Source organism: Schistocerca gregaria, chromosome 2, assembly GCF_023897955.1.
Source record: "Schistocerca gregaria isolate iqSchGreg1 chromosome 2, iqSchGreg1.2, whole genome shotgun sequence".
NCBI lineage: Eukaryota > Metazoa > Arthropoda > Insecta > Orthoptera > Acrididae > Schistocerca > Schistocerca gregaria.
In genome coordinates, this window is record NC_064921.1 from 60883604 (window position 1) to 60911530 (window position 27927).

Sequence of the window (27927 nt, forward strand, 5' to 3'; positions counted from 1 at the left end):
GGTGCTTCTGACAAACCGGTTTCAGGCACTGTCTCTGGCTGAGCCAGATGCAGCTGCCTGCCCTGTTTCAGAGGATCATTCTCAGCCTTCAAGGTCCGGGCAATCGCAGAGGGTGGGCTTACTGGTAGTTGGGAGCTCCAATGTTAGGCACGTAATGGGGCCCCTTAGGGATACGGCGGCTAAGGAGGGGAAGAAATCCAGTGTGCACTCCGTGTGCATTCCGGGAGGAGTCATTCCTGATGTGGAAAGGGTCCTTCCGGATGCCATGAAGAGCACAGGGTGCAGCCAGCTGCAGGTGGTGGCACATGTCGGCACTAATGACGTGTGTCGCTTTGGATCTGAGGAAATTCTCTCTGGATTCCAGCGGCTATCTGATTTGGTGAAGGCTGCCGGTCTTGCTTACGAGATGAAGGCAGAGCTCACCATCTGCAGCATCGTTGACAGAACCGACTGCGGACCTTTGGTGCAGAGCCGGGTGGAGGGTCTGAATCAGAGGCTCAGACGGTTTTGCGACCGTATTGGCTGCAAATTCCTTGACTTGCGCCATAGGGTGGTGGGGTTTCGGGTTCCGCTGAATAGGTCAGGAGTTCACTACACTCAGCTGGCGGCTACACGGGTAGCAGAGGCTGTGTGGCATGGACTGAGCGGTTTTTTAGGTTAGAAGGCCTCTGGAAAGTGCGGGATGGGCTGCAATGTCAAAGGGTGCTTGGCAATTACAGGACGTGCTTGGATCAAGGAACAGTCGGAATTATAGTTGTAAATTGTTGTAGTTGCACTGGAAAAGTCCCTGAGCTTCAAGCGCTAATAGAAAGCACAGAAGCTGATATCGTTATAGGTACAGAAAGCTGGCTAAAGCCTGAAATAAGTTCTGCAGAAATTTTTACGAAGTCTCAGACGGTGTTCAGGAAAGATAGATTAGGCAGAATTGGTGGTGGAGTGTTTGTGTCTGTCAGTAGTGGTTTATCTTGTAGTGAAGTCGAAGTAGATACTCCGTGCGAATTGGTGTGGGTGGAGGTTATACTTAACAGCCGAATTAAGTTAATAATTGGCTCCTTCTTCCGACCCCCAGACTCCGATGATACAGTTGCGGAACAGTTCAGAGAAAATTTGAGTCTCGTAACAAATAAATACCCCACTCATACTGTTATAGTTGGTGGGGACTTCAACCTACCCTCGGTATGTTGGCAAAAATACTTGTTCAAAACCGGTGGTAGGCAGAAAACGTCTTCCGAGATTGTCCTAAATGCTTTCTCCGAAAATTATTTCGAGCAGTTAGTCCACGAACCCACGCGAATTGTAAATGGTTGCGAAAACACACTTGACCTCTTAGCCACAAACGATCCAGAGCTGATAGAGAGCATCATGACTGATACAGGGATTAGTGATCACAAGGTCATTGTAGCTAGGTTCAATACCATTTCTTCCAAATCCATCAGAAACAAACGCAAAATAATTTTATTTAAAAAAGCGGATAAAGTGCCACTAGAAGCCTTCCTAAAAGACAATTTCCATTCCTTCCGAACTGCTATGCGAATGTAGACGAGATGTGCCTCAAATTCAAAGATATAGTAGCAACAGCAATTGAGATATTCATACCTCATAAATTGGTAAGAGATGGAACGGATCCCCCGTGGTACACAAAAAAGGTCCGAACGCTGTTGCAGAGGCAACGGAAAAAGCATGCGAAGTTCAGAAGAACGCGAAATCCCGAAGATGGGCTAAAATTTACAGACGCGCGAAATTTGGCACGTACTTCGATGCGAGATGCCTTTAATAGGTTCCACAACGAAACATTGTCTCGAAATTTGGTAGAAAATCCGAAGAAATTCTGGTCGTATGTAAAGTACACAAGCGGCAAGACGCAGTCAATACCTTCGCTGCACAGTGCCGATGGTACTGTTATTGACGACTGTGCCGCTAAAGCGGAGTTATTGAATGCAGTTTTCCGAAATTCCTTCACCAGGGAAGACGAATGGAATATTCTAGAATTTGAAACACGAACATCTGCTAGCATGAGTCTCTTAGAAGTAGATACCTTAGGGGTTGCGAAGCAACTGAAATTGCTTGATACGAGCAAGTCTTCAGGTCCAGATTGTATACCGATTAGGTTCCTTTCAGATTACGCTGATATTATAGCTCCCTACTTAGCACTCATATACAACCGCTCGCTCACCGATAGATCTGTACCTACAGATTGGAAAATTGCGCAGGTCGCACCAGTGTTCAAGAAGGGTAGTAGGAGTAATCCATTTAACTACAGACCTATATCATTGACGTCGGTTTGCAGTAGGGTTTTGGAGCATATACTGTATTCAAACATTATGAATCACCTCGAAGGGAACGATCTATTGACACGTAATCAGCATGGCTTCAGAAAACATCGCTCTTGTGCAACGCAGCTAGCTCTTTATTCGCACGAAGTAATGGCCGCTATCGACAGGGGATCTCAAGTTGATTCCGTATTTCTAGATTTCCGGAAAGCTTTTGACACCGTTCCTCACAAGCGACTTCTAATCAAGCTGCGGAGCTATGGAGTATCGTCTCAGTTGTGCGACTGAATTCGTGATTTCCTGTCAGGAAGGTCGCAGTTCGTAGTAATAGACGGCAAATCATCGAGTAAAACTGAAGTGATATCAGGTGTTCCCCAGGGAAGCGTCCTGGGACCTCTACTGTTCCTGATCTATATAAATGACCTGGGTGACAATCTGAGCAGTTCTCTTAGACTGTTCGCAGATGATGCTGTAATTTACCGTCTAGTAAGGTCATCCGAAGACCAGTATCAGTTGCAAAGCAATTTAGAAAAGATTGCTGTATGGTGTGTCAGGTGGCAGTTGACGCTAAATAACGAAAAATGTGAGATGATCCACATGAGTTCCAAAAGAAATCCGTTGGAATTCGATTACTCGATAAATAGTACAATTCTCAAGGCTGTCAATTCAACTAAGTACCTGGGTGTTAAAATTATGAACAACTTCAGTTGGAAGGACCACATAGATAATATTGTCGGGCAGGCGAGCCAAAGGTTGCGTTTCATTGGCAGGACACTTAGAAGATGCAACAAGTCCACTAAAGAGACAGCTTACACTACACTCGTTCGTCCTCTGTTAGGATATTGCTGCGCGGTGTGGGATCCTTACCAGGTGGGATTGACGGAGGACATCGAAAGGGTGCAAAAAAGGGCAGCTCGTTTTGTATTATCACGTTATAGGGGAGAGAGAGTGGCAGATATGATACACGAGTTGGGATGGAAGTCATTACAATATAGACGTTTTTCGTCACGGCGAGACCTTTTTACGAAATTTCAGTCACCAACTTTCTCTTCCGAATGCGAAAATATTTTGTTGAGCCCAACCTACATAGGTAGGAATGATCATCAAAATAAAATAAGAGAAATCAGAGCTCGAACAGAAAGGTTTAGGTGTTCGTTTTTCCCGCTCGCTGTTCGGGAGTGGAATAGTAGAGAGATAGTATGATTGTGGTTCGATGAACCCTCTGCCAAGCACTTAAATGTGATTTGCAGAGTAGTCATGTAGATGTAGATGTAGATGTAGTTTTACTATCCTTCAACCACTTTCCTCAGATGCCCAATGGCAGTAACATCTGGACAACCAACCAGCTTCTCCATTTGCAATGTGCCCATTTTGAGGTTGCTGGGCCATAACAATCTACTATTTGTCAATGATGCTGATGTCAGTGGATTTCCCCATTGCAGCCAATAACATCACCAGAATGATACCGTATTCATCTCTGTACCACTGAAACACTTTTTGTACTGCATCAGAAGCCTGAAATACCACCATGCAACATTCAATTTTGAGTTGGCCAGTGGCCACAATAGTTTTGGTCCATCACTGTATAATAAACACTTCTCAAAACAGATGAATAGATAGATAATGTTCATTTACCTGCAGACAGCCAAACTAAATGCTGTAATTTAAATAGATGGATAAAAAGTCTACTCACCAGGTGGCGGCATGAGAGAACTTGTATGAAGCTTAAGAAAAAGTGCAAGCTTTCAGAGTCAGTGGCTTCTTATTCAAGCAGAACAGTCAACGGGCAGTTAGAGGGATGAAGCGAAATGACTAGTGTGGTTTAGGAATTGAGATGAGTTCGTGAAAGTTGCCCCAAACAACGAGACTTACTAGTTGGTATGAGAAGGGAAAGACTTGAAATTGCATTTAACTATACCTTCGAAGCTTCATTTGCAGTCATTATTATGCTATCATTGATTATGTTCATGAGGGAGATGCTGATCTGACATGCTACAGAATGACCTAACAACAGTGGGAGCTACTGCCTAAGGTACCAAAGTTCACGGAGAATGGAAGCTATTGTGCAACCAAGCTGATCCTGCTGTAAGTCGAACGGACACTGTGAGGGATCCGCAGAATAAAGTGTGATAACTTCTGGCCCTGGAGAACTCTCATCCTTCTTATTCTGCAGAACCTATCTATATGTGTATTGCACAATCTTACTTCAGTGCGTAGTCATGTGCTTAAGAGTAAGAGTTTGATTCATTGCCATATTAAAATACTCCTACAGTAGTCCTGTCCAATGTCAAGGATCTTACATGACTTACCTCAGAATAATATCAGCTGACATTCCTTTTTATACCTCATTTGTCCAAGGCAGGCTACTGCTTGAAGTATCCTGTGGAGTGATGTACAGTGCTGAAGTGTGTGTGCTACATCTGTACTGACATCAGAGCATTGGTCACTCCACCCACAACACTGCCTGAAGCACAACAATCACCTCAAACAGAAATTACAAAATACAGACGGAAAATTAGTCTAGTATATGTTCCAAATTGAAATCTTATTTAATGTTATCTAGTGTCATTTCAATACAGAAATATAGCATATTTACTCATTCATAATTAACACTGAGACTACAGAAATTTTAACAATGAAAAAACTATTCTTGAGGGTCACTCAAACTACAACCCCAAAATATCTAACTCTCTACACAAAGTAGAAAAAGATTTTATGTACAGGGTGTTTATAATTAAAGTTAAGCTTTCAAAGTGCTGGAGAAATAACTCCAGTGGTCAGAATGACATCAAATTGCAACGGAATATTATTGGAGAAGGGGAAAACATATGGCAGAAGAAAAGAAATAGTATGAAAATTGATCTGTAGATGGTACTGGATATGTCAGAATATGTAAATGAAAACATCTGTCATGCACACAACCCACTGAAGTTTGCGTAAACATGCTGGGTACATGGCTTTTCCTCCTTTCATGTCTGTGACACTCGCCAATACTGTCTTAATATGCTCTGCTTGTAAAACTGAGCGAGATGGCGCAGTGGTTAGACACTGGACTTGCATTCGCGTGGACAACGGTTCAGTCCTGCGTCCAGCCATCCTGATTTAGGTTTTCCGTGATTTCCTAAATTGCTTCAGACAAATGCCGGGATGGTTCCTTTGAAAGGGCACGGCCGACTTCCTTCCCCGTCCTTCCCTAATCCGATGAGACCAATGACCTCGCTGTCTGGTTTCCTCCCCCAAACAACTCAACCCAACTCTGCTTCTAAAGCTGAATTATAAGAATGATGACTGTGCACATGTTGCTCTGCAGAAGTCCTGGACACTGAAGGGTTTGAAAAAAGGCATTGGTCCAATGACTGCCATGGGTCTGGAGAAAAATCATTCAGAAATTTGAAAATACGGGTTATTTTGGTGTGCAACCTGGGAGAGGGAGGAGACGAATTGATTTGATGTCATTGGTAGCAATGGCCACAGCAATGCACGAGGACATGAGTGGTGGTGTGCAAACATGTAGTGCATGGAGAATTGCCCAAACATTGGACATACACGTGAGAAGGATTGTAAAATCCTATGAAACATCCTTCTTTTCTATCCATTCCAAAGTACCCATGTGCATGAGTTGCTTCCTGTTGACTTGTCAGCAAGAGAGACCTTTGCTTTAGAATTTCTTGCCCGCATGGAAATGGACAATGATTGGCCATGGAAGATTTTGTGGACAGACTAAGCTCACTTCCATCTGACAGGATATGTCAATACACAGAATTGTTGAATATGGGCAACAAAAATACAAATGCAAATCAACTAGTAACACTTCATCCTGAATAGGTCACTGTGTGGTGCAGGTTTACAGCATCACTTATCATAGGGCCATATTTTTTCGAAGAGATGGTTGCTTCCAGTCCTCTTACCTGTACCATCATTGGTAAGTGCTATGAGTGTCTTTCGCCCAACTACGTCATTTCAGATCTCTAACAGTGTGGATGTGATCACTTTATGCAAGATGGCACACCTGCGCACACGGCAAATCCAATTAAGCAGCTGCTGAAGTGTCGTTTTGGAAATGCTAGAATTATCACTTGCCATTTCCCTACAGGCTGGTTGTCTCAATCACCTGATCTTAATCAGTGGGGCTGTCTGAAAGATGTGTTCAGTGTTCCGATTGCAAACTTAGCTGCATTGAAGGCACGCACTGCACAACACATTCTGAACTGACCCCGGAGACACTTCAATCAGTTGTGGAACATGCTGTTTCTCGATTTCAACTTTTTGCAGAAAACGGTGGACAGCAAATTTATGCTGTTTTGCACAAGTTGCATGGAAATTAATAATCCCATTTGATTCTGACTGATCCTTTTTGTGTGGTTTTTGGCCTCAGGACAATTGAAAACGAATGTGATTGATGCTTTTTATGCAGTTTTTGGCATCAGGACATTTAAAAACTGATGTGATTGATGCTTTTTATGTGATTTTTGGCCCATAGACAATTAAAAACCGATGTGAGTGATGCATTTCATGTGGTTTTTGGCCTCAGGACAATTAAAAGCCGATTTTTCCTATCCAATGTGATATGACATTGCCGTGTTGGGTGGGCTTACTAACAGTATCACATCTGTACACCCATGCACACTGAGTAGTACAGTTTGTTTAACATCAAATGTACACATTAGGCGTTGTTGGGTGATTCATTTATCATTTGTAGTTGACCAAAATTAAATAATGATGCTTACAGCGCCATCTATTGCTAAGTTTTGTAACTATTTATTTTTCTTCCGCCTTACGTTTTCACAGCTCTCTGATAATATTCTGTTGCAGTTTGATGTCATTCTGACCAGTGGTTTGAAAGTTTAATTATAATCATACTGTACATGACATTGTAATTTTATTGTAGATAAAACCTTAGTACCACACAACCCTTTTTGCCATATTGAGAAACATGGGGGTGTGTGCATAATATTTGCCATTCTGGAGGCTCTGTTTGATTTAAATCTGCCACTGTAATGAGCTACTGTGAACAAAATACTGAACACATTATCATAGCCAAGATGAACACAATACTCTCACTCTCCATAGTACTGCAAATATTGCCAATTCTGGAGATGAGAGAATAAATGATAAGATAAATGTCCTAAATCATATTGTTAAAGGAGACAAAAATTTGTGATGGGGAAGTGGAATTTAGTAGTAGGTAAAGAAAGGGAAGGGAAACATAGATCTGTAGGAGTGTAGCGCATTGACTGTATTTGCTCAGAAAATATGCCAGAGTGGAAATAAATTGCAACAGAGCCAGCCACAGGTGCGGGAGAGAGTTATGCATTGCAAAGCAAAACACAGCTGACAGTCATTGCAAAGAGAGCTAGATGGGTACGGTATAACTACAGCCGATGCTGCAATATGCTAGTGGAAGGATGGTAGCCTTTTCTCATTTTCCACTATGGAAGTGATTAGAGTGCATGCCTTAAGCCCTAAACAAACACAGTCTGGAGTGTATAAGTACTCAGCCACTCATGTACTAAATTATTCTTGTATTGCAGTACAGCGTCTGCTGTTCAACTATGGGACAGGACAGCCTGTCCTGAGTCACAAGATAGCCACCACCAGAGAAGGTGGCTCTCCTTGCTGGACAGAGTTCATGGGCGTAGTCAGCTGCGCCGCTGTCCTATCATCATGGTCACGAATAGAGTCTTCACTGACAAAGGCATTCGAGTTACACCATAATTGACCCCTTGTCAGTGTCTATTGTTTCACTTGAGAGGCAACTGGATGCCTCTACCAAACAGTTCCTGATGTACTATGCCGGAGGGTCAGAATAAAGAAATTAATTGAACAAATCTACTGTCGTCCGAACATGTCATTTCACTCACCGTGGGTGACAATCTGAGAGTCATCTAATGTGTGTCAGATCATTGACATCACTGCCTTAGAGTAATGTCTGAACCTACAGCCTACGGTACGGTGAGTCCAAAAGAGGTTTGATGGCATGCATTTTGTAAAGTAGATTTTATTGTGAGTAGAGAACCAGTGGATTTGTCTAGTTTTAGAGGTAATGAAGGCTATGATTGGTTAGTGTCTGTTAGATGTCCACAGTATAACCTTGATGGTCACTCAGTGCCATGTATGAAATTAGTTCCAGTAAACTGTTATACATGTAATCATTGGAGGCATATGGCTAGGCAATGCCAGGGGTCAAAATGGCTCATGATTAGATGTATGAATTAAGTTAATGCATTTTGTTTTCTTGTCTTGCAAGTGTTAGTACTAAAAATGAGTGTTGTCAAGGACAAAGCTTTGACAGAACCAGAGGTGAAAGGTGTGTCAGAACTGGGAGCAGTATGGATATTGTTCAAAAAGACAGTACAATTAACAGCAGATAATACACAACTGCATTGGTAGGTAGAATTTCGATCATCACAACGGGGTATAGTTTTGTCAATCAAAAGTTTAATAGCTCATTTTGCAGGTAAGGCAACCAAGGATGTGCAGGTCTTTGTGAGAGACCTTTGAAATCTGGCTCAGATGGAAGATTGGTCTGATAAGACACTAACAGGGGGAGTAAAAACTTATGTAGGGTATACAGAAGCTATGAGGGAGCCAAAACATTTGAAGAATTTAAAGAAGAGTTAATTCAGAGACTGACACAACAAAATAGTGCCAGACACTGTAGGAACAATTAGGGCTAATGACTAAGCAAAATATGGAAACTGTGGAAAAATTTGTGGATAAGATAAGGAAAATTAATGAATGTACATACTAATTAGGACATGATGCTGCAGTCAATGAAATTATTTTGCAAGAAGCTGAGCAGAGGGAGTACAATCCTTTTTTAATTGTGGAAATATCAAGATGTATGCAGACAGGGGGTCCGATGGATTTGCGAGTGTGGTTAGCTATAGAATGTGAGAAGATTGATTTGTTGAATGCAGGGTAAACAGACACTTTTTGCAGTAGTATAAAATGCTTCAGGTGTGAACAAAAGGGGTATGCAAGGAGACAGTGTTGCCAGCCTCACAGTGATGTGAACCAAGTAAGAGTAAGGAATATTTTTAGAAATAGAGGACTGGGGAAGCATAAGGTGTTAAACACAAATGGGAACCTCAGGTCCACCTATGGTATTTCTCAATAAGATTGGGTGTGCTACAAAATTGTATGCAGAGATAGACTGTGCACTAAGAGAAATATTAGGGAAAAGGGTCACAGGATATTATTGGACGCAGGAATGCAGGTGTCAGTCACCAGTAGTGATCTGATGAAAAATAAGCAATGAGGCCCACAACAGTACAGGTTGTGTGCAGTGGGGGGATAAAGATGTCACACCATTAGGATCGATAGACATAGACTGTTGCCTGGATACGGTTCAATTTAAACAATGTGTAGAAATTGTGCCACAAGTGAGTGAGGGCTACAACATGTTTCTATAGATAATTTTAGCACAGAGGATGTAGGATCAACAAAGGAAATGTTAATTGCTAATATGGATATGATGCAGGAAGAAGACTGGGACATGAGGAATGTCAGTCACAGACAGTCGTTGGATGGCAAGGGTCCCTATAGAAATGTGTAAGATTAAGTGATCGGGTTAATGAAACCAGTCGTTAAATTAATTCTTAAGAAGCAAAACTGGGCTAGAACGGCCGGTCACCAGGAACTATAGTGTAAAGGATAATCTAGTTTGGTCAATCCGAGGGACCGGGTCTTGATAAAAGGAAGGGCAATCAATGTAGGGTGTCATCTGTAGTCAGTTACAAAATATGCCAGAATGGAAATGAGTTTCAACAGAGACAGCTGAATGCAGGTGAGACTTCTGTGCGTTGCAAAGCAAAACATAGCCAACAGGGGTTGTGAAGCAGAACCAGCTGGCACGGTATAGCAACAGCCGATGGAAGGATGGAAGCCTTTCCTCACTTGCCACCTCAGAAGCATTTAGAGTACGTGCCTTAAGCTCTAAACGAACTTAGTCTGGAATGTTTAAGCACTCAGCCATTCATGTACTAAATTATTCTCATCTCAGTATCACAGGGTACACCACAAGCCTGTGACACTTAGCGCGACATCCTGGAATGAAGTACGGGATCCATTGTTCAACCACGAGACAGGACAGGCTGTCCTGGATCACGAGAGAGCCATCGCAGGAGCAGGAAGCCACCCACTCACTGGAGGGATTTCACAGCCATCATCAGCTGCACCACCTCACTGTCATCATGGTCATGGCTGGAGATGTCGCTGACAATGGCATTCAAGTTTTTACACAGCCTCTGTCTTTGCACTGTCAGCAATGCTAGGCGTCTATTGATTCACTTGAGAGGCAACTGGACACCTCCACCAAGCTGTTCCTGTTGTACTACAGCTGAGAGCCAAAATAAAGAAATTAATTGAACGGTCCTACTGTCATCCTGATGTCTCATTTCACTCTCCATGGATGACAAACCAAGAATCATCTAACAAGAGGAGTGGAGGCAGCAATAAAAGGGAAACCTGCGAGTCCCTTTTAGAATGCCCCCAAACGGTCGTAAACTCTTTAAAAATTTTGTATGACCATGGTCTGCAGTTTTCTGTCTGTCCTTTGGCTCCAGATCAGAGTGTCATAATGTGTAATAGCACTGTAAAAAATAATGAATTTGAATTTCAGCTTTATTTACCTTTTTTATGTGCAGCTTTAACAAGCAGCATGAAAGGAAACCACTTTACCAGTGAAATTGTTCTACTTCAATTTCATATTCCTTTTACCACCAATGTGCAATGTGAAGAAGGCGTTAATTCTGTTATGTATTTGCTAATGAAGTCATTGTATGCTGCTTTTACAAGATAGAAATTCTGGTCACTGCCACGATCTAATTTTTCTCTCATTTTGTATTTAATTTTTATTTATCTTCCTTTTTTTGAAACGTCTGCAAGTGCATTAACTCTTGGAGCCCCAGCCAGAACGATGCATTGCGGCACATGTACCCACCCCAGTACGACTGCTGCTGACCAATTTGTCCCACAGCCACATTGTGGTTACTCAAGCTCAGGTGTACCAGCAATGGATTGCACGATCTGTCATGCATCTTCAAAGGCAGCGGCTCATTCAGGTTCCCGACTGAGCTCGAGTGTCAACAGGGATCGATACAACAAGGAAACAGGCAGCACTGCAAAGGCAGGAATATCTGGCCACCGGTATTGCTTTCTGAATTGTTTGCACTCCTTTGAGAATCATAAAGGTTTGTTATGGTGGGAACAGGGTGTGCTTGATCCTTTACAGAGAATAATAGTGCATAATGTAAAATAATGATTATAACACAAAAAGTATCTACTGTAACGTGGAAGTGATTGAATTCAATGCAAATGGTTTAGTAGCCCTAATGCTTTTATAAGGCTTTACATTTCACCTGTACCACATAAAATGAGTTTATGAAGCTTTTGCGCAAGGGATAGGCCTAGTGCACAATATTAAAGGCTTTTATACTTTTCTGTTACTCTACAAGATTTAATTATGGAATTATCTGGCTTAACTCTTACTCAAAATTCATTGAGAAGGATTGGCCTGCTTTGCAATCACAGAAGGTAAAGACAGTCTCAGATTAATTTCACTGTGAAGTTTGTTCCTGGATGTATCTTTTATATACATGTAAGAAGGAAAAGCCTTTTCGCACAGATATGTGGATAAGATGTGTAATAAACATGTTACCACTTTATTTGATAGCACTGGAAACTCTGCCTTTAAGTTTAACCAGAAACTTATCAGTGACAAGGATTTATTTTCTGTGTCTTAGCCACAGGAAGTTTCGAGTAGCTGCTCGTTTCAATTCAAACGTCATGCGTACTCCAAAATTATTGTCTTTTTGAAGCGATTGTGATTCCAGTTGTTATTACTGGACAGAGTGGGAGAAATAGTCTCTGAAAATTTTCCAAATGTTCCATAATTTTATTCTTGACATTTTCATCCAATATAAGATGAATGTCTACAAGGAAATCGTGAAGAGTATTGAAGCACTCAGTTTGATTGGAATTTAGACAGATTTTCCAAACTGCAAGGCTTCTAATGAATGATTTGATACCATCTTGCACATTACACAAGTTTGTGTTTGTTCCATGAAGTAATAAATTTAAAATTATGATTTTTAACAAAATTTATGTAAAATAAGCCATAGTCAGAAGCTAGACTTTGCATAGGGAAAGTGTATTTGGTGAGAGAAAGATAAACGTCATACAATATGAGAACAGTTGTGCCATAATATAACCATTTTGCTTCCATGTGAGTCAATAGCGACTTTTAAATACCTAGGTTAGTATTACAAAAATTCACCAACAAATAGGATATACATTAATAAAATTGTCCATATTTGCTGCATTGTAAGGTTTTTCACATGCACATAACAAGAAGTTGATGTAACAATTGCAAGTAATAGTGGATGTTTAAATAACCATATCATTGCTGACGTCAGAGCCACCAGTTACTTTAATGTAAGACTGGAGGTGAAGTAAAAAACTGCTCGCATATGGCCCACACAGATTCCTTTCAGCACTCGTAACAATGTGATACCTGGCAGGCATATGACTTGAAGAGCAGCCGAGCGGTTTTGGTGCACTGGTGGACTCGAGCCCTAGTGGGGCATCACTCAGCCTGATGGGCCTTGGTGCAGCCCCACCGGCTGACCGGGCAGCACAGGTTGAGTCTCACCTGGCAGTCAAGGCCAACACATTTCCATTGATCGATGGTAGACTCCCAATGATCTCGTGCCCACTGCAATCATAATTAATGATGTCATTGGGTCAACATGTGAACATGTAGGGGAGATCTGCTGTGGAGCTCCATGTTCAACAATGTACAATGAATGATGTGCTCTGCAACATTTTTGCATGCACCAAAAATTTTGCTCTTTCAGGTGAGATGCCACAGATCCCCATCTGTCCTACTTTAGGGAGCAGAGAAGCCTCTAACCCCTATGGTCGGTGACGAATTGTGGACGTCCAACCTCACTGTCCTACCTCTTTCCATAGATGCTCACAACAGTAGCATATGAACATTTGAACAGCTTTGCCAGTTTTGAGAGTCATTCACAGGCTTCGCGTAATAATAATCTGCCCATTGTCAAAGTTGCTTATCTCAATGGATTTTCCCATTTGCAGACCATATCTTCATGAGTGTGACCCCAATCCATGTCTGCTTAGCTTACTTGTGGTAAGACATCACGAGCCTGTAACGCCTCCAGCCAGCATCCAATCTTGTCATGCACAATGGTCATAATGTTTTGACTTGTCAGTGCTCTTACTTTTGCCATCAGTGATCTCCTCAGCATGTACACTATAAAAACAATTGCATGTCACAATCTTTTACAATCACATAGCACAATATCTACTCCGGCTGTTACTTTGAACACTGTAAGTCACTGTCAAATGCACTACTTTCATAGAATTACCTAAGTGTGCCACTAGATGTCTGCATCTTGCAACAGCATTGGTAATTTCATGATAAAAGCGCTGGTACTTGAAAAGAAAAATTAATAAATTTGTGGTTTCAGGCAGAAACCTCTAGTACTCAAATGATTAAAGAAAAAATGAATTCTAGAAGCATAATTTCTACTCAGTTTTCTGTACCACAAATGTGGATAACAGACATTATGAAACAGAAGTATATTCCATATACGACAATACTGCCAAATAAATGCTTTTGTATTTTTCTTCAAGATGCAATAAAAGTGAACATTAACATATCTCCTTTTATAATTCACATGAGAGAGAGACACAGAAAGGAAATATTTCCTTTTACATCCTACATCAACAAAATACCCCATATACTCTGTATCCATTATTTTATAAAATGTCTTTTCCTTTTCTTCAAAGATTCAAGTTCACTACTATATTATTCTTTGTGTTGTCTGGTGTGCTTTTCACCTCTTACTATTTATATTCCTGCTGTACACTGCAAGTTTGATACTGGTAACTGTCAGCTACTGAGTACACTTAGACCCCCAAGCTTCCTGCCACACTTAAAATCCTTTCCAACTAAAGATGTCAGCAGTAAATATCAAATAAATTAAAATAAAATAATTGTGATTGGACTATACTGGTCCCTCATAAACCTGGCTGGTACAATTTTACACTGAACTCAACATAATATTTGCAAACATTTGATTCAAGAATGGTGAACGAAGATTGTGTACTTCGAAGAGACCTGGAGAAGCTATTGAAAAGCTTGTAATAGACGATGAAAGGGTAGTTACAAGAGATGAAGTAGCATAGGTAGCAGAGGAAAAGGTGTGCTAAAACTCAAATCCCAGTAGAAATCCTTGCATGACAAAAAATGTTGAATTTAACTGAAGGAATGAGAAACTATAAAAATACAGCAAATGAAGCAAGCAAAAGGGAATACAGACATTTAAAACTGCAATAGACAGGAAGTCCAGAAGGGCAAAGCAGAAATGTTTAGAGGAGAAGTTGTATAAACATACAACTATGGGAAAAATAGACAGCGCCTATAGGAAAACTGAACAGACCTCTGGAGAAAAGAGAAACTACTATACGAATATTAAGAGTCCAGATACTGTAGAAAGAGAGGAGGTAGATGAAGATGAGATAGGATATAGGATACTTAAAGAATAATTTTACAAGTCACTGAAAGATCTAAATTGATAGATAACCACTGAAGTACTTCTACATCTACATGATAACTCTGCTATTTGCAATAAAGTGCCTGGCAGAGGGTTCAATCAACCACCTTCAAGCTGAAACTTCCAGGCAGATTAAAACTGTGTGCCCGACCAAGACTCGAACTTGGCAGAAGTGAAGCTGTGAGGACCGGGCACGAGTCATGCTTCGGTAGCTCAGTTGGTAGAGCACTTGCCCACGAAAGGCAAAGGTCCCGAGTTCAAGTCTCGGTCGGGCACACAGTTTTAATCTGCCAGGAAGTTTCATATCTGCGCACACTCCGCTGTAGAGTGAAAATTTCATTCTGGCACCTTCAAGCTGTTTCTCTACCGTCCCACTCTCAAACAACACAGAGGAAAAACGAGCACTTAAATTTTTCTGCACAAGCCCTGATTTCTCTTATTTTATTGTGATGATCATTTCTCCCTATGTAGGTGGGAGACAACAGAATGTTTTCACAATCAGAGAAGAAAACTGGTGATTGAAATTTCATGAGAAGTTCCCGTTGCAATGAAAAATGCCTTTGTTTTAATGATTGCCACTCCAATTCACGTATCATGTCTGTAGCACTATCTCCCTCACTTCGCGATAAAACAAAATGAGCTGCCCTTCATTTTACTTTTTCGATGTCATCCGACAGTCCCATCTGATGCAGATCCTACACCACACAGCAATACTTCAGAATAGGCCGGACGAGTGTGGTGTAAGCTGTCTGTTTAGTAGACCTGTTGCACCTTCTATGTGGTCTGCCAGTGAATCACTGTCTTTGGTTGGCTCTATCCACAACATTATCTATGTGATCATTCCAATTTAGGGTATTTGTGATTGTAATCCCTAAGTATTTAGTTAAATGTACAGCCTTCATATTTGTGTGACTTATCATGTAATAGAAATTTATTGGATTTCTTTTAGTACTCATGTGAATAACTTCACACTTTTCTTTATTCAGGGCCAATTGACACCTTTCGAACTATACATATATCTTATCTAAATGATTTTGCAATTTTTTTTGGTCATCTGATGGCTTTACAGGACGGTAAATTACAGCATCCTCTGCAAACAATCTAAGACGGCTACTGAGATTTTCTCCTGTGTTGTTAATATAAATCAGGAACAATAGAGGGCCTATAACACTTCCTTGGGAAACAATGGATATTATTTCTGTTTTATTTGATGACTTCCCATCTATTACTACGAACTGTGACCTTTCTGACAGGAAATCACGAATCTGGTCACACAACTGAGGCGATATTCCATAGGCACGCAGATGGTTAGAAGATGCTTGTGAGGAATGGTGTCAAAAGCCTTCTGGAAATCTAAAAATATGGACATCCCGTGTCGATAGCACTCATTAATTCACAAGTATAAAGAGCTAGTTGTGTTTTGCAAGAAAGATATTTTCTAAATCTGTGCTGAAACATGTCAATAAATTGTTTCCTTCGAGGTACTTCATAATATTTGAATACAGTATATGTTCCAAAACCCTATTGCAAATCGAGATTAGTGATATGGGCCTGTAATTCAACAGATTACTCCTATGGATTAGCTCACATTCCCTCAGAATTATTTAGTACAGTGAAAATAACAAATAATAATAGTTACCTTTGTATTGGAAGAATATAAGCCTACTTAAACTGAGCATTATCAAACAATTGCAACTTCATGTTGGCATATCAACTACATAAGGAAAAGATAAATTGCTATATACCATAAAGATGACCCGTTATGTTGCAGACAGGCACAATTAGAGCACACTTACACATCAGCTTTCAGCCACAGCCTTCATCAGAAAAAGAAAGAAACCGCTTTATGCCCTTCCCCCTTGTGCCCAGCCCCCACACCAAACCCCTTCGCCATCTCAGCAGCCTCCTGGCGTGTGCCTGTTGGCAGTCCAGTCCCTGCTCATTCCACCAGACAGCAATCTTCTCTCTCCCCCCACCCATACACTGCTATCCCTGCCCCTTCTCCCTTCTCTGCACCCTCCAAACTGCATCTTCCATTCTATGAGACAATTACATTCTAAGCCAAGCTGCTGGAGATGGCAGTCATGTGCATGAGCTCTGCTTGCTTGTATGAATGCATGTGTGTGTGTGTGTTTCTTTTTATGACAAAGGCTATGGCTGAAAGTTAGTGTGTATGTGTCTTTCAATTGAGACTGTCTGCAACTTAATTTGTCATCTTTACAGTCAGTAGCAATGCATCTTTTTGTTACATTGTTAAAATGTGTATTAGAACATCTGAAACAAAAATGAATTTTAAGTACTTGAATCTTGGTAATGGGAGGAGTGACCAATGAGACAGGTTTGTAAATTTTTGTTGAATTTTCAGATGTTCCCTAAGTTGTGTGTTGTATGCAGACCTGTTAAAGATCTTAGTATCAAAATACAATACTGCATTCTGAAATGCAGACAAGGATACAGTTTGTGCAAAAATTATCTTTGCTCTTTATCTGCGGGTGTGTAAATTACTGTGCGTGCAGAACTTATTTTTAACACTGCCTAAAAAACACCATTGCGCAGTAAATAAACTGTTAAGCAGATATCTTTAGGTACTTGGTTGTCTGCAATATACAATGTTAACATTTCTCACCTCTGTTGAATAAATATATTATTGACATTACCTTAAAAATTTGTCTGTAACGCAACAGATCCATAACCTGTGGAAAATAATCTGTCATTAAGTACAGTGAAAGATACTGCTGCATACTTAAACTTGTTGGGGACTATACAATGAGTCATTGACTGAGTACAGAGATAGCACAATGGAATTCCTATTAACTCAGATTAGATTCTAATTCTGTGCCAGAAATTCTGTTATAGGAAGAGGAATTATTGGTTGTCTATGATGTTTATAATTTTGTCAATAGTTTTAGGCTTAAAACCAATGTCTTTAAGTTGTGTAAAGTTTCTTTTAGATAAAATGTAGCCTATATTCCTGAAACTGCTGGTTTATTTTGAGGTAAGTTGTTATACTGTATTCTTTTGTTTATTAACTGAGTAGAATGTTTTATTGTTAACATTTGATAGTTGTTGCCAGCCCAACCATTTGTTATTGCTTGTTCAGTGCAGTCAGTGAAAGTACTCTAGTATAGTAGTGTTTCCAATAGCCGTGGCACCCTGTATGTCTCCACTTGTTGGGAAATTTTCTATGTGAAATAATCCATAGTCTGTCAACAAGCCCAGCTGATTCCATGTAGTACTGTGAGACAGAAAGTAAGCATTCAGGTCTCCACTAACAAAAAGTTTCTAATTGGTTTCGTGTGATGTGTTGCTGACTGTTTCTGACAAATTATTGAAACTGAATGTGTTTCTCTCTGAGGACATGTACCTGTACATTGACTGTGCTAGCAGCTTAAGTATTTACGTAGCCATTATTATTGGATATACTCTCAAAAGCTGTTCAATGTAATCATCACTGAAATCTTATTGCCTGAAAGGTCACTTTTCATTTGTAATGAGGCTCCTGAGAAAAAAAAGTAATTCACTTAAAAGAGCGCACTGTTAACTTTGGACGTGTGTGTAAGATGTAGAACTGGTAGCAGTCAGTCATGTGTCCCTTCGCTGCTGACCTAAGTCATGGAAGTGAAGTGGTGTGCTTCTGCCAGTCAATTCTATGTAATCAGCACATTAAGATGGGTCAACATAATGATGTTACAAAAGGCAGGAAGGAATGTCCCACATGGATGTGTCAGTGACAATCAGTTTTCTAACTCATCAACAATTACCACTATCAGTGAATGAATGTCCATCTAAACCAGTTTCCAAGTGAATGTTGCAAAGGGAACTGCCTGCAATGGACATTTGTAGTTTAGTATCCGGGGACAACCATTAGCTCAAAAATTGATATTTTTAATGTATTGCAATGAGTGATGAACAATAAGGAGCAAGCAGTTTGTGATGTGATGTAAAGTGATTATGTTTCTCCTATCTCAGGGGAGGACAGCCTGTGAAAGAACTGCACCAATTTAGTGTGGCACAACCCTTCGATCTTCTTAACTTCACTGATGAAACTGGTCAAGCTACCTTGGTGCAAAACTGCTTTCGTGTTCCTGAACCTGATTTTCATGTGAATTTTCATTCTTCCTGTAATTATTGATACTGGAGAACTGTTATTAAATTGTGTGTACAACAGCGTATAACTAATAATATTAGGAAAAGGATAGATCGCTGTTTCTGAGCTCTGGAGATGGGAGGTATCCTTCCAAAACATTCTCTGCTCCCGAAATTATTCCAGTAACCTACTGTCCCCACACCCTCCACCCAACAATTTCTGTCCCCTCTATGCTATCACCACCTCCCCATTTGTGTCCCATCATCCTCAGTGTGTGCTGCTCTCTACCAATGCAGCCAACTGTCCTTCCCCTTACCTGTTTCTCTCCTTTTCCACTCCCCCTCGACCACCACCATTCTGCCCCACAACCTCCCAACACTGCATCTGATGGGTTTCAGAAGCCTCCATCTAGTTAGTCCCTGCATGTTCCTCTAGATAATGCATTTCGCTCCCCACACCTATACCCTATTATCCCTCTCCCAGATCAGTGTGACAGTTGCATTATGGTCTGAGCTGCTGGAGCGGGCAACCGTGTGCTTGTGGTGTGCTTGCTTGTGTGACTGTGTGTTTTTTTTATTTCCTGGAGAAGGATTTGGCTGAAAGCTAAATATGTAACAGCCTTTGCATTCTGCCTGTCTGCAACTCAACTTGTCGCCTTTATAGTGAATAGCAATCTATCCATTTCCTAATTTTGTTAATATCCCAACCTGGAGTTCCTGTTGTTTGGCACTGTATAATTAGCTTTTCATTTCTCTTCACATTTATTTGTATTAAGTTCATTTTTGATGATCTGATTTTTAGAATAAATGAGTATCTGAATCTTAATACTTAATATCTGGAGCAAATTGTTTATAAATCAAAGAACGTAGTACTGTAGGGACCAACCAAGTGAGGCAGTGGAGCTGTTAAGACACTCCTGTCATTTTTAAAAGGACAGAGTGTGTTCTATCTGGACATCCAAATTTAGGTTTCCTGTGGTTTTTCTAAATCTTTCCAGGCAAATTCTACCCTCATAGAAGTGTGCTAATACACACATCAAAAAAAAGTTTAGCATCACCTCAGTTCCAAGAGTTCCGGAACCTGTACAGAAAATTGGAATAGAGATCAACATAAACATAATTTCTGCCCTTTTTATTACACATGAAAACCACACATTGCATGTTGTACCACCATACAGCAAGACCTTTAGAGTTGGTGATCCAGATTGCTGTACCCAGTGGTACCTCTAATACCCAGTACTGTGTCCTCTTGCATTGATGCATGCCTATATTTGTCATGGCATACTATTCACAAGTTCATCAAGGCACTGTTGGTCCAGATGGTCCCACTCCTCAATGACTATTCGGCGTAGGTCCCTCAGAGTGGTTGGTGGGTCACTTCGGGTATAAACAGCCCTTTTCTATCTATCCCAGCCATGATCGATAGGGTTTATGTCTGGAGACATGCTGGCCACTCTAGTTGAGCGATGTGTTTATCCTGAAGGAAGTCATTCACAAGATGTGCATGATGGGGGTGTGAATTGTCATCCATGAAGATGAATGCCTCGCCAATATGCTGCTGATATGGCTGCACTATCGGTTGAAAGATGGCATTCACGTATCGCACAGCCGTTACGGCACCTTCCATGACTACCAGTGGCGTGCGTCAGCCCCACATAATGCCACCCCAAAACAACAGGGAACCTCCACCTTGCTGCACTTGCTGGACAGTGGGCCTAAGATGTTCAGCCTGACCGGGTTGCCTCCAAACATGTCTCCAGTGATTCTCTGGTTGAAGGCATATGTGACACTCATCGGTGAAGAGAACGTGATGCCGATCCTAAGAAGTCCATTCGGCATGTTGTTGAGACCATCTGTAATGTGCTGCATGGTGTCATGGTGGCAAAGATGGACCTCGTCATGGACGTCAGGAGTAAAGTTGTGCATCATACAGCCCATTGCACATAGTTTGAGTCGTAACACAATGTCCTGTGGCTGCACGAAAAGCATTATTCAACATGGTGCCATTTCTGTCAGGGTTCCTCCAGGCCATAATCCGTAGGTAGTGGTCATTCACTGCAGTAGTAGCCCTTGGGTGGCCTGAGCAAGGCATGTCATTGACAGTTTCTGTCTCTCTGTACCACCACCTTGTCTGAACAAAATTGCTTCGGTTCACTCTGAGACACCTGGACACTTCCCTTGTTGTGAGCCCTTCCTGGCACATAGTAACAATGCATAGTAACAATGCAGACTGCGGTATTGACCATCTAGGCAAGGTTGAACTACAGACAACACAAGTCGGGTACCGCGTTCCTGGTGGAATGACTGCAAATGATTGGCTGTCGGAACCCTTCCGCCTAATAGGCACTACTCATGCATGGTTGTTTACACTTTTGGGCAAGTTTAGTGACATATGTGAACAGTCAAAGGGACTGTGTCTGTGATACAATATCCATATTCAATGTCTATCTTCAGGAATTCTGGGAACTGGGGAGATGCAAAACTGTTTTTGATGTGTGTGTTCACATTTGTGAGCTATGTATTTTCATTGTACGAGTGTCATTCTATAATTAAAAGAGACAAATTGGTCAGGCAAAAAATCTTTTAGTAGGGCAAGTTTGGTACTTTTATGGCTTTAAGTTGGTGTCACTGGGGTGAGCCCTGATCAGCTACTTGCACTTGAGAGGATGACGGTTCAATCCCACTTGTGGCCATCCTGATTTAGGTTTTCTGTTATTTCCCTAAATCGCTCCAGGCAAATACTGGGATGGTTCCTTTGAAAAGGCACATCCTACTTCCTTCCCTAATCTGATGAGGCCGATGACCTCGCTGTCTGGTCTCCTCACGAACATCAACCCAACCCGATCAGCTGATGTATCTACATTGTTTTGTTTATAACCTCGAAAATACATTTCAAGATGGTGGCTCCACTTGAAATATCCACATTAGTCGAACAACAGTTTGTTATTAATTTTTTACTTGGTGAAGGTGAGAAACCAGTGAATATATACTGTAGAATGTCTAAAGTTTGTGCTGAAGGTTGTATGAATTTTGCAAATGTTTACAAATGTTTGGTGCACTGAAGGAGGCCTTATGTGGGAAGAGGTTCCTGGACAATGAGGACATGAAAAAGTTTGTGAGAAATTTGTTCAAACATCAAGATAAAGAGTTCTTTGCAGCCAGAATAAAAAAACTTATAGCCCGTTGGAAGAAGTGCATAAATGTTCAAGAGGATTATGTTTAACAGTAAAAAAAGTATTGTTTTGTAAAAATAAACGCTTTTTTCTCCAGACCAATTTGTGTTTAATTATTGAATGACCATCGTATTAAGATGACAAATCTCGTTTGATTGCAAGATGATCCCTTTTTGAACAAATAATTAAAAAGAAATAAATGTTTTCTTCATCTTCCTCTTCATCTTCTTCTTCTCCTCATGGCGATTACAACCTTGCATGTGTCTTAGCTTGTTCACCAAGTTGCCTCCATTCTTCTCACTCCAGGGCAGTTCTTCGCCATCCTCTAACTCTGAGAGACTTTATGTCTTCTCCCAAATTGTCTGTTCACCACTTTTGTAGCCTTCCTTTCTGTATTCCTTTCTGTTCGCTTTCATTCAAAAACCGTTTTACTTGTTCATCCAGTATCCATCCTAAAGCAATGTCCACTTCAGGCTATTCTCATACTTTTAATTGTTCTTACAATGTCAGCTTCATTTATGAGTCAATCCAGCTCAGTGTTTGTACTGTATATCCAGAAACAATTGTTACACTGAACTGCCCCATAGTTCTTGTGCAGAAGCCTGAATTCAAATATCCCTAGCTGCTGCTCATCACTACTTGTTAGTGTCTGTGTTTCACATCCACAGGTTAGAACTGACCTAATAATGACCTTGTAAATTCAGTTTCAGCTGTCTATTTATATTTAATAATCTAGAGACCAACAATTTCTTAAAAGTGTGGAAGCATCTTAGGATGTGCTGTTTTAATTCAGTTGACATGGGATTTGTCCTATTATTATTGGATCTCAGATAGTCAAATCTCTGCACATGCCCAAACTTGAAACCAGCTCCTTAGAGTTAATCCAAATTATTATTTTCTTTGTGCTCTGTCCATCATGATCACCAGATCATGGTGTTTGCCGAGCATCTTCTTAATTCAGCCCACCTCTGGTTTCCAAGCCTTGTTGAGATTATAACAACAGTCCTCATTGATAAGATTATCCCTGGTACAAATTTCAATGGCTTCTCTAACAACACTGGCCCAGTATTTGGAAGTCTGCGCTAAAATTCTAGTATGGCTGTATTCTATCACATGATAATAAAAGAAAAATAATACTGGTATAAGAACAGATCATGTAATCCCACCTTGATTTGTTCAGTGCCTCTTTCATTTCTTTTACATGTTTTTGCATAATCATATGAAAGTGTTACGTAAGACTGCACAATTCTTGTCTCCATTTATGTATAAACCATGGTCTTAATAGGACAGTGGACTTGAGCTGTAATAATAATCTTTGTCTTACAGGTAATGCAGTACCACAACATTCCACCTTGAAGCAACCGGATGCTCCAAACTCAGTTATGTATAATGCAAGTGTACACCCATCCTTGAGACCAGCAGAAACAAACAATGAAGCCAACCTTGCTCGAGGACCAGAATATTATGAATCTATGCAGATAGATCCTCACTTAAAGCCAAGTCAGATAAATAGTGAATCCAACTCTGAACAAGAGCCACAATGCTTGGGTCCTTTTGTAGAATTGTCAAGCATCAAGTGTCCTAAATGCTTTGTGGTACTGACAGAGTATTATCAACTTATCAGTCATTCTTGTATTGATGAACACATTTGGAGTGAGGCAAGTAAAACAAAACTTAAATGCTGCTTTTGTAAGAAGGAGTATAGTACTGTGTCTGCTTTGAAAAGACATATTAAAACATATGTTCGAAAGACATACGTGAAGTGTAGCATTTGTGGACTGCGCCTTACCAATGAATTTTCTTTCAAAACACATGCACTAACACATACAAATCAGTGGCCATATCGCTGTGATATCTGTGGTCAAGGGTCTGTATCAGAATATCACTTGGGACTCCATAAAACGATTCACACAAATGAAAAGCCTTGGATGTGTGATGTCTGTGGAGCTATGTTTCCAAATCAAGCAAGATTAAATGGTCACAAAATATTTCACTCGGAAAAGAGATATGAATGTGACTTGTGTTTCGCAAAGTTTAGAGGACATTATCAAGTTAAAGAACATAAGAGGAAGGTGCACTCTGCCAGGAAAAAGAATTTTAAGTGTGAACACTGCAGCTCAGCTTTTACGTCTAAATATTTTATGAAGCTGCACAAAGAAATGAAACATGATGATAATTCAGGCGGAGAAAGCTTCTTTTGTTCTGTATGTAACAGAGAATTTAAACATAGATTTGCTTTCAATAGACACATGTATAAGCATAAACTTCAGAATGAAAATGTAATATACACATGTGACATGTGTAAGAGGAATTTTGCAACAAAATCCTCTCTGACTAGACACATTTTAGAACACAGTGGAAAACAGTTCAGTTGTACTCATTGTGGAATGTTATTTACACAACAAAGTAGTGTAAAAAGGCATATACTAAAACTGCATTCCAGTGATGGATGATACTTTGATATGTTTGATTATGTGGAAAAGACAAAGAAAAAGCATATAAGTCTACAGGATTTTGTGGCCATTGTCACTGTTAAAATCTTGTGAGTAGTTGGATGCACTATAATCCTCTTCAAAATTCGTAAATACTCAACTTTTTGATCCCTCTTGTTGATGTCCCCAGATGGCAGAACATGTCAAAAGGCAACGTCATGTTCACTTATAAAAGGCTGTTTTCTTGCACTTCTTCAAAGAATTTGTGTTATTGGATACAAAAATCGTGAGGTTGCTAATGATGAGCAGTCGTTATTGGGCAAATACTGATACAGATAAAGAAAGTAGGAGGTGGCAGAGATGTTAAAAAAAATTAAATTGTTTTCATCCAACCAAATTAGCTTGCTGGTAATATTTACTTCCTTGATGACAGGTAGCCATGAAGCCAGAATTCCTTTACACCTGTTGTTGTAAACGCTCTATAAAAATGCCTGATGGACATTTGAGCTCACGATACACAGGCTCTGGAAACAGTTTGTGAACAAGTAAGGTCATAAGAAAATCGAAAAATGTGTTATGACTAGACTTATTAGTAAGCACTCTTATCAAGTTCCTAATGCCCTGAATATCTGTCACTCCCAAAATATTTGGGCTACCAAAGGTAGACAAAGAAGGGTGTCCACTGAGACCTATTGTGAACAGGATTAACTCTCCAATGTGCTTTCTAGCAGGTCAGTTATCAGGGAAATAAATCATCTTGTAAAAAAAAAAAAAAAAAAAAAAAAAAAAAAAAAAAAAAAAAAAAAGTGAGGGATTATGAACATTTGTTATTAATATTGCGAAGGCTTCCAACCATTTGTTATAAACAGTACGCATAGTTAAGGTATCCACAACTGTCATCCTGCTGAGCTTTGATGTGAAAGCCCTTTCTTCTGTCATTCCAGTAGCAGATACTGTGGAGTTTATTGGAGGCAAAATTGCTATGGATATATGTGAGCTGGTGAAAATCTGCAAGTGACTCAGCTTATTTTAATCATAAAAGAGAGTTTTGTGAACACTGTCACGATGTTGCTCACTTTTGTTGTCATTAGCAGCTGGCATTTCCATACAACATTTTGAGGATTAACCATAAACAAGATGAATGAAGAAGCTTCCTCACATTCTGTAAAGTTACAAGTTGTTAATAAAGTAATCAAACAGTTAGGGACAATCCTCTATAAGAATGGCACAAGGGTTAGTTTTTCAGTCAGTACAAAATAAAAGATTTTCTCACATTTAGAATGTATAACAGTAATTGCTCCAACATCACAGGAGTAGAGGAAATGATATGTGATTGCGTTACTGAATATATAGGCAAAACTGGGAAGATATTTAAGTAACATGTTAAAGAGCATGAATGCCACACACATTTACAACAAAGGTTAAAGTCTGCAGTACAGGAGCACCAAGACGGGTGTGACAGAGTTATAGATTTTAATAACATAAGAGTTATAGCTAAAGAAAGTAATACATGTAAAAGGAAACTCTGAGTGGCAGTTGAAACCTAGAAGAATGAGTGAATTATTGATAGAGACGATGGCTACAGGCTTGTGGGCATTGTGGCTATCTGCTACAAAGGAAGTAAGTATGTAGGCTATGCTGTGTGAGGAATATAAACAGCAGTCAGGACAAATACTCAGTAACATTTTTATAAAAATCCCCAGCTCCTATTAGTACTCACCAGGGCACGAATGGCAGCAGAAGATTTTTCGCCAATTACTCCACTTCTCCGAAAAAGTGTGGGAAAAGAGCCTTTTTGTAAGTGAAAATACAATTGTTTTTCAAGTGTTGAGCATTCAGGATACACCAGAACCATCTCGTAAAAGATCCCTGAAGAGGGATTGAAACATAAAGTATTTTAGCAAAGAAGAATGTGATATGGTGTAAAAGCACAAAAAAATTTACTGTAAATGGGAAGCAGCCATGAACAGAAATCATCATGCATACACAAATTTCTGTGTAGCAATTTTATAAGTAATTATTGTCCATTATAATGCAAGTGTTCTTTTCTTCTTTCAAATGATGTCATTGGAATTTTGAACCAACATAAGAAAACTATATTGTGATGTTCTTTGTTGTATATATGTGCCATAAAATGTAATATAATTTCGATCATAAAGATAGTTTAAACAATGAAAATGGATGGCTTTTTTCAAATATTATCTCTTCTTCCTTATTTTGCTGGTATCATCCCATTTCTTGACAGGGTTGACATGTTAATCATGATTTGACATTTTTGGAGATGAGAGTAGTCAGATACCCGTCCTGTTTCCACATGGTCCTCCTCCGCTCCCATGATGGAATTTTTGTACCCCATCTATCAGTGTTTAGTGTTATTCCATGTGAAAGTGTGTAAACATTTTTGAACTGTTTGTGAGTCTTGTAACTGAGGTAATACATGTACTAGCCTGGTATTCACCTAATCGGGTTGGGAAACCACCTAAAAACCACATCCAGGCTCTTCGACATACTGTCCCTCCTCATTAACCCACTGGGTGAATTTGATCTGAGGTGTTAAGATATTGTCTAGCTACATAAAATTGAAGATTGGCCTATTATTCAAACTTGAATGAAGATAGCAGATAGACATTGTTGGTGCAACTGACCATCATATTGTCACCAACAGAAATTCTTATTTAACTTTCAGTTCAAAGACTATAAGGTAACCATGCACTTTGAGTTCATAATGATCCGCCTTGCACATTATACTGATCTGATTTTTCAAGTGATTCAATGACACCACTCCAGTCTGTGCCATTGTATCAGAACCACTGAAACCTGGTCATTAATTGAGCAAGCTTGCAAGTACCAGAGGTCCATGTGGGGAATTGATTTTATTTGATCAGGGAGACAATACAATATCAAATTTAGCTCCCTGTTGCTCACACCAACACAAGGTTACTGTGTTGTGCATTATCTTTTCCTGCCATTCTTGTAATGTCAGTCAGTATCCTTGAAGAATTATAGGAGTCCCTTTACTAGATCTTTGTTAGACACAATCTCATCAGGAATTACACACCCAAATATTTTTTTTTAAAAACGATCTACTTACCAAGCAGCAGCAGGAGAACACACACACAAAAAGATTTAACTTATGCAAGCTTTCGGAGCCAGTGGTTCCTTCTTCCAGCAGAAGAGTTGAAGGGGAATGAAGAGGGTGAAGGAAAAGGACTGGTGAGGTTGATGGAAAGATATACCTTAACTATGTGTCTCCCTGGAGACTAACCAGATGGGATGAGAGGGAAGATTGATTGTTGGGGATTGCACCAAACGAGATTTGAAAACCTGAGAGCTTAAAAGTGGAGGATGAGGTAAAATGCAAGACATAGGTTACTGCTAAAGC

General features: G+C 40.1%; 1 protein-coding gene across 6 annotated transcripts in view; it reads left to right on the plus strand.

Annotated features, from left to right (window-relative positions):
* LOC126336314 (zinc finger protein 62-like) overlaps nucleotides 1–26723 on the plus strand; it is a 205722-nt gene extending 178999 nt beyond the window's left edge. For 3 of the 6 annotated variants that reach the window (XM_049999866.1, XM_049999874.1, XM_049999862.1), the window contains one exon: nucleotides 23440–26723. In XM_049999866.1, the coding sequence (XP_049855823.1) occupies nucleotides 23440–24566 (1127 nt within the window). In that variant the 3' untranslated portion in view covers nucleotides 24567–26723. The remainder of the gene's footprint in view (nucleotides 1–23439) is intronic. The other 3 variants (XM_049999872.1, XM_049999867.1, XM_049999864.1) reach the window with 1 other exon arrangement.
* The last annotated feature ends 1204 nt before the right edge of the window (nucleotides 26724–27927 follow it).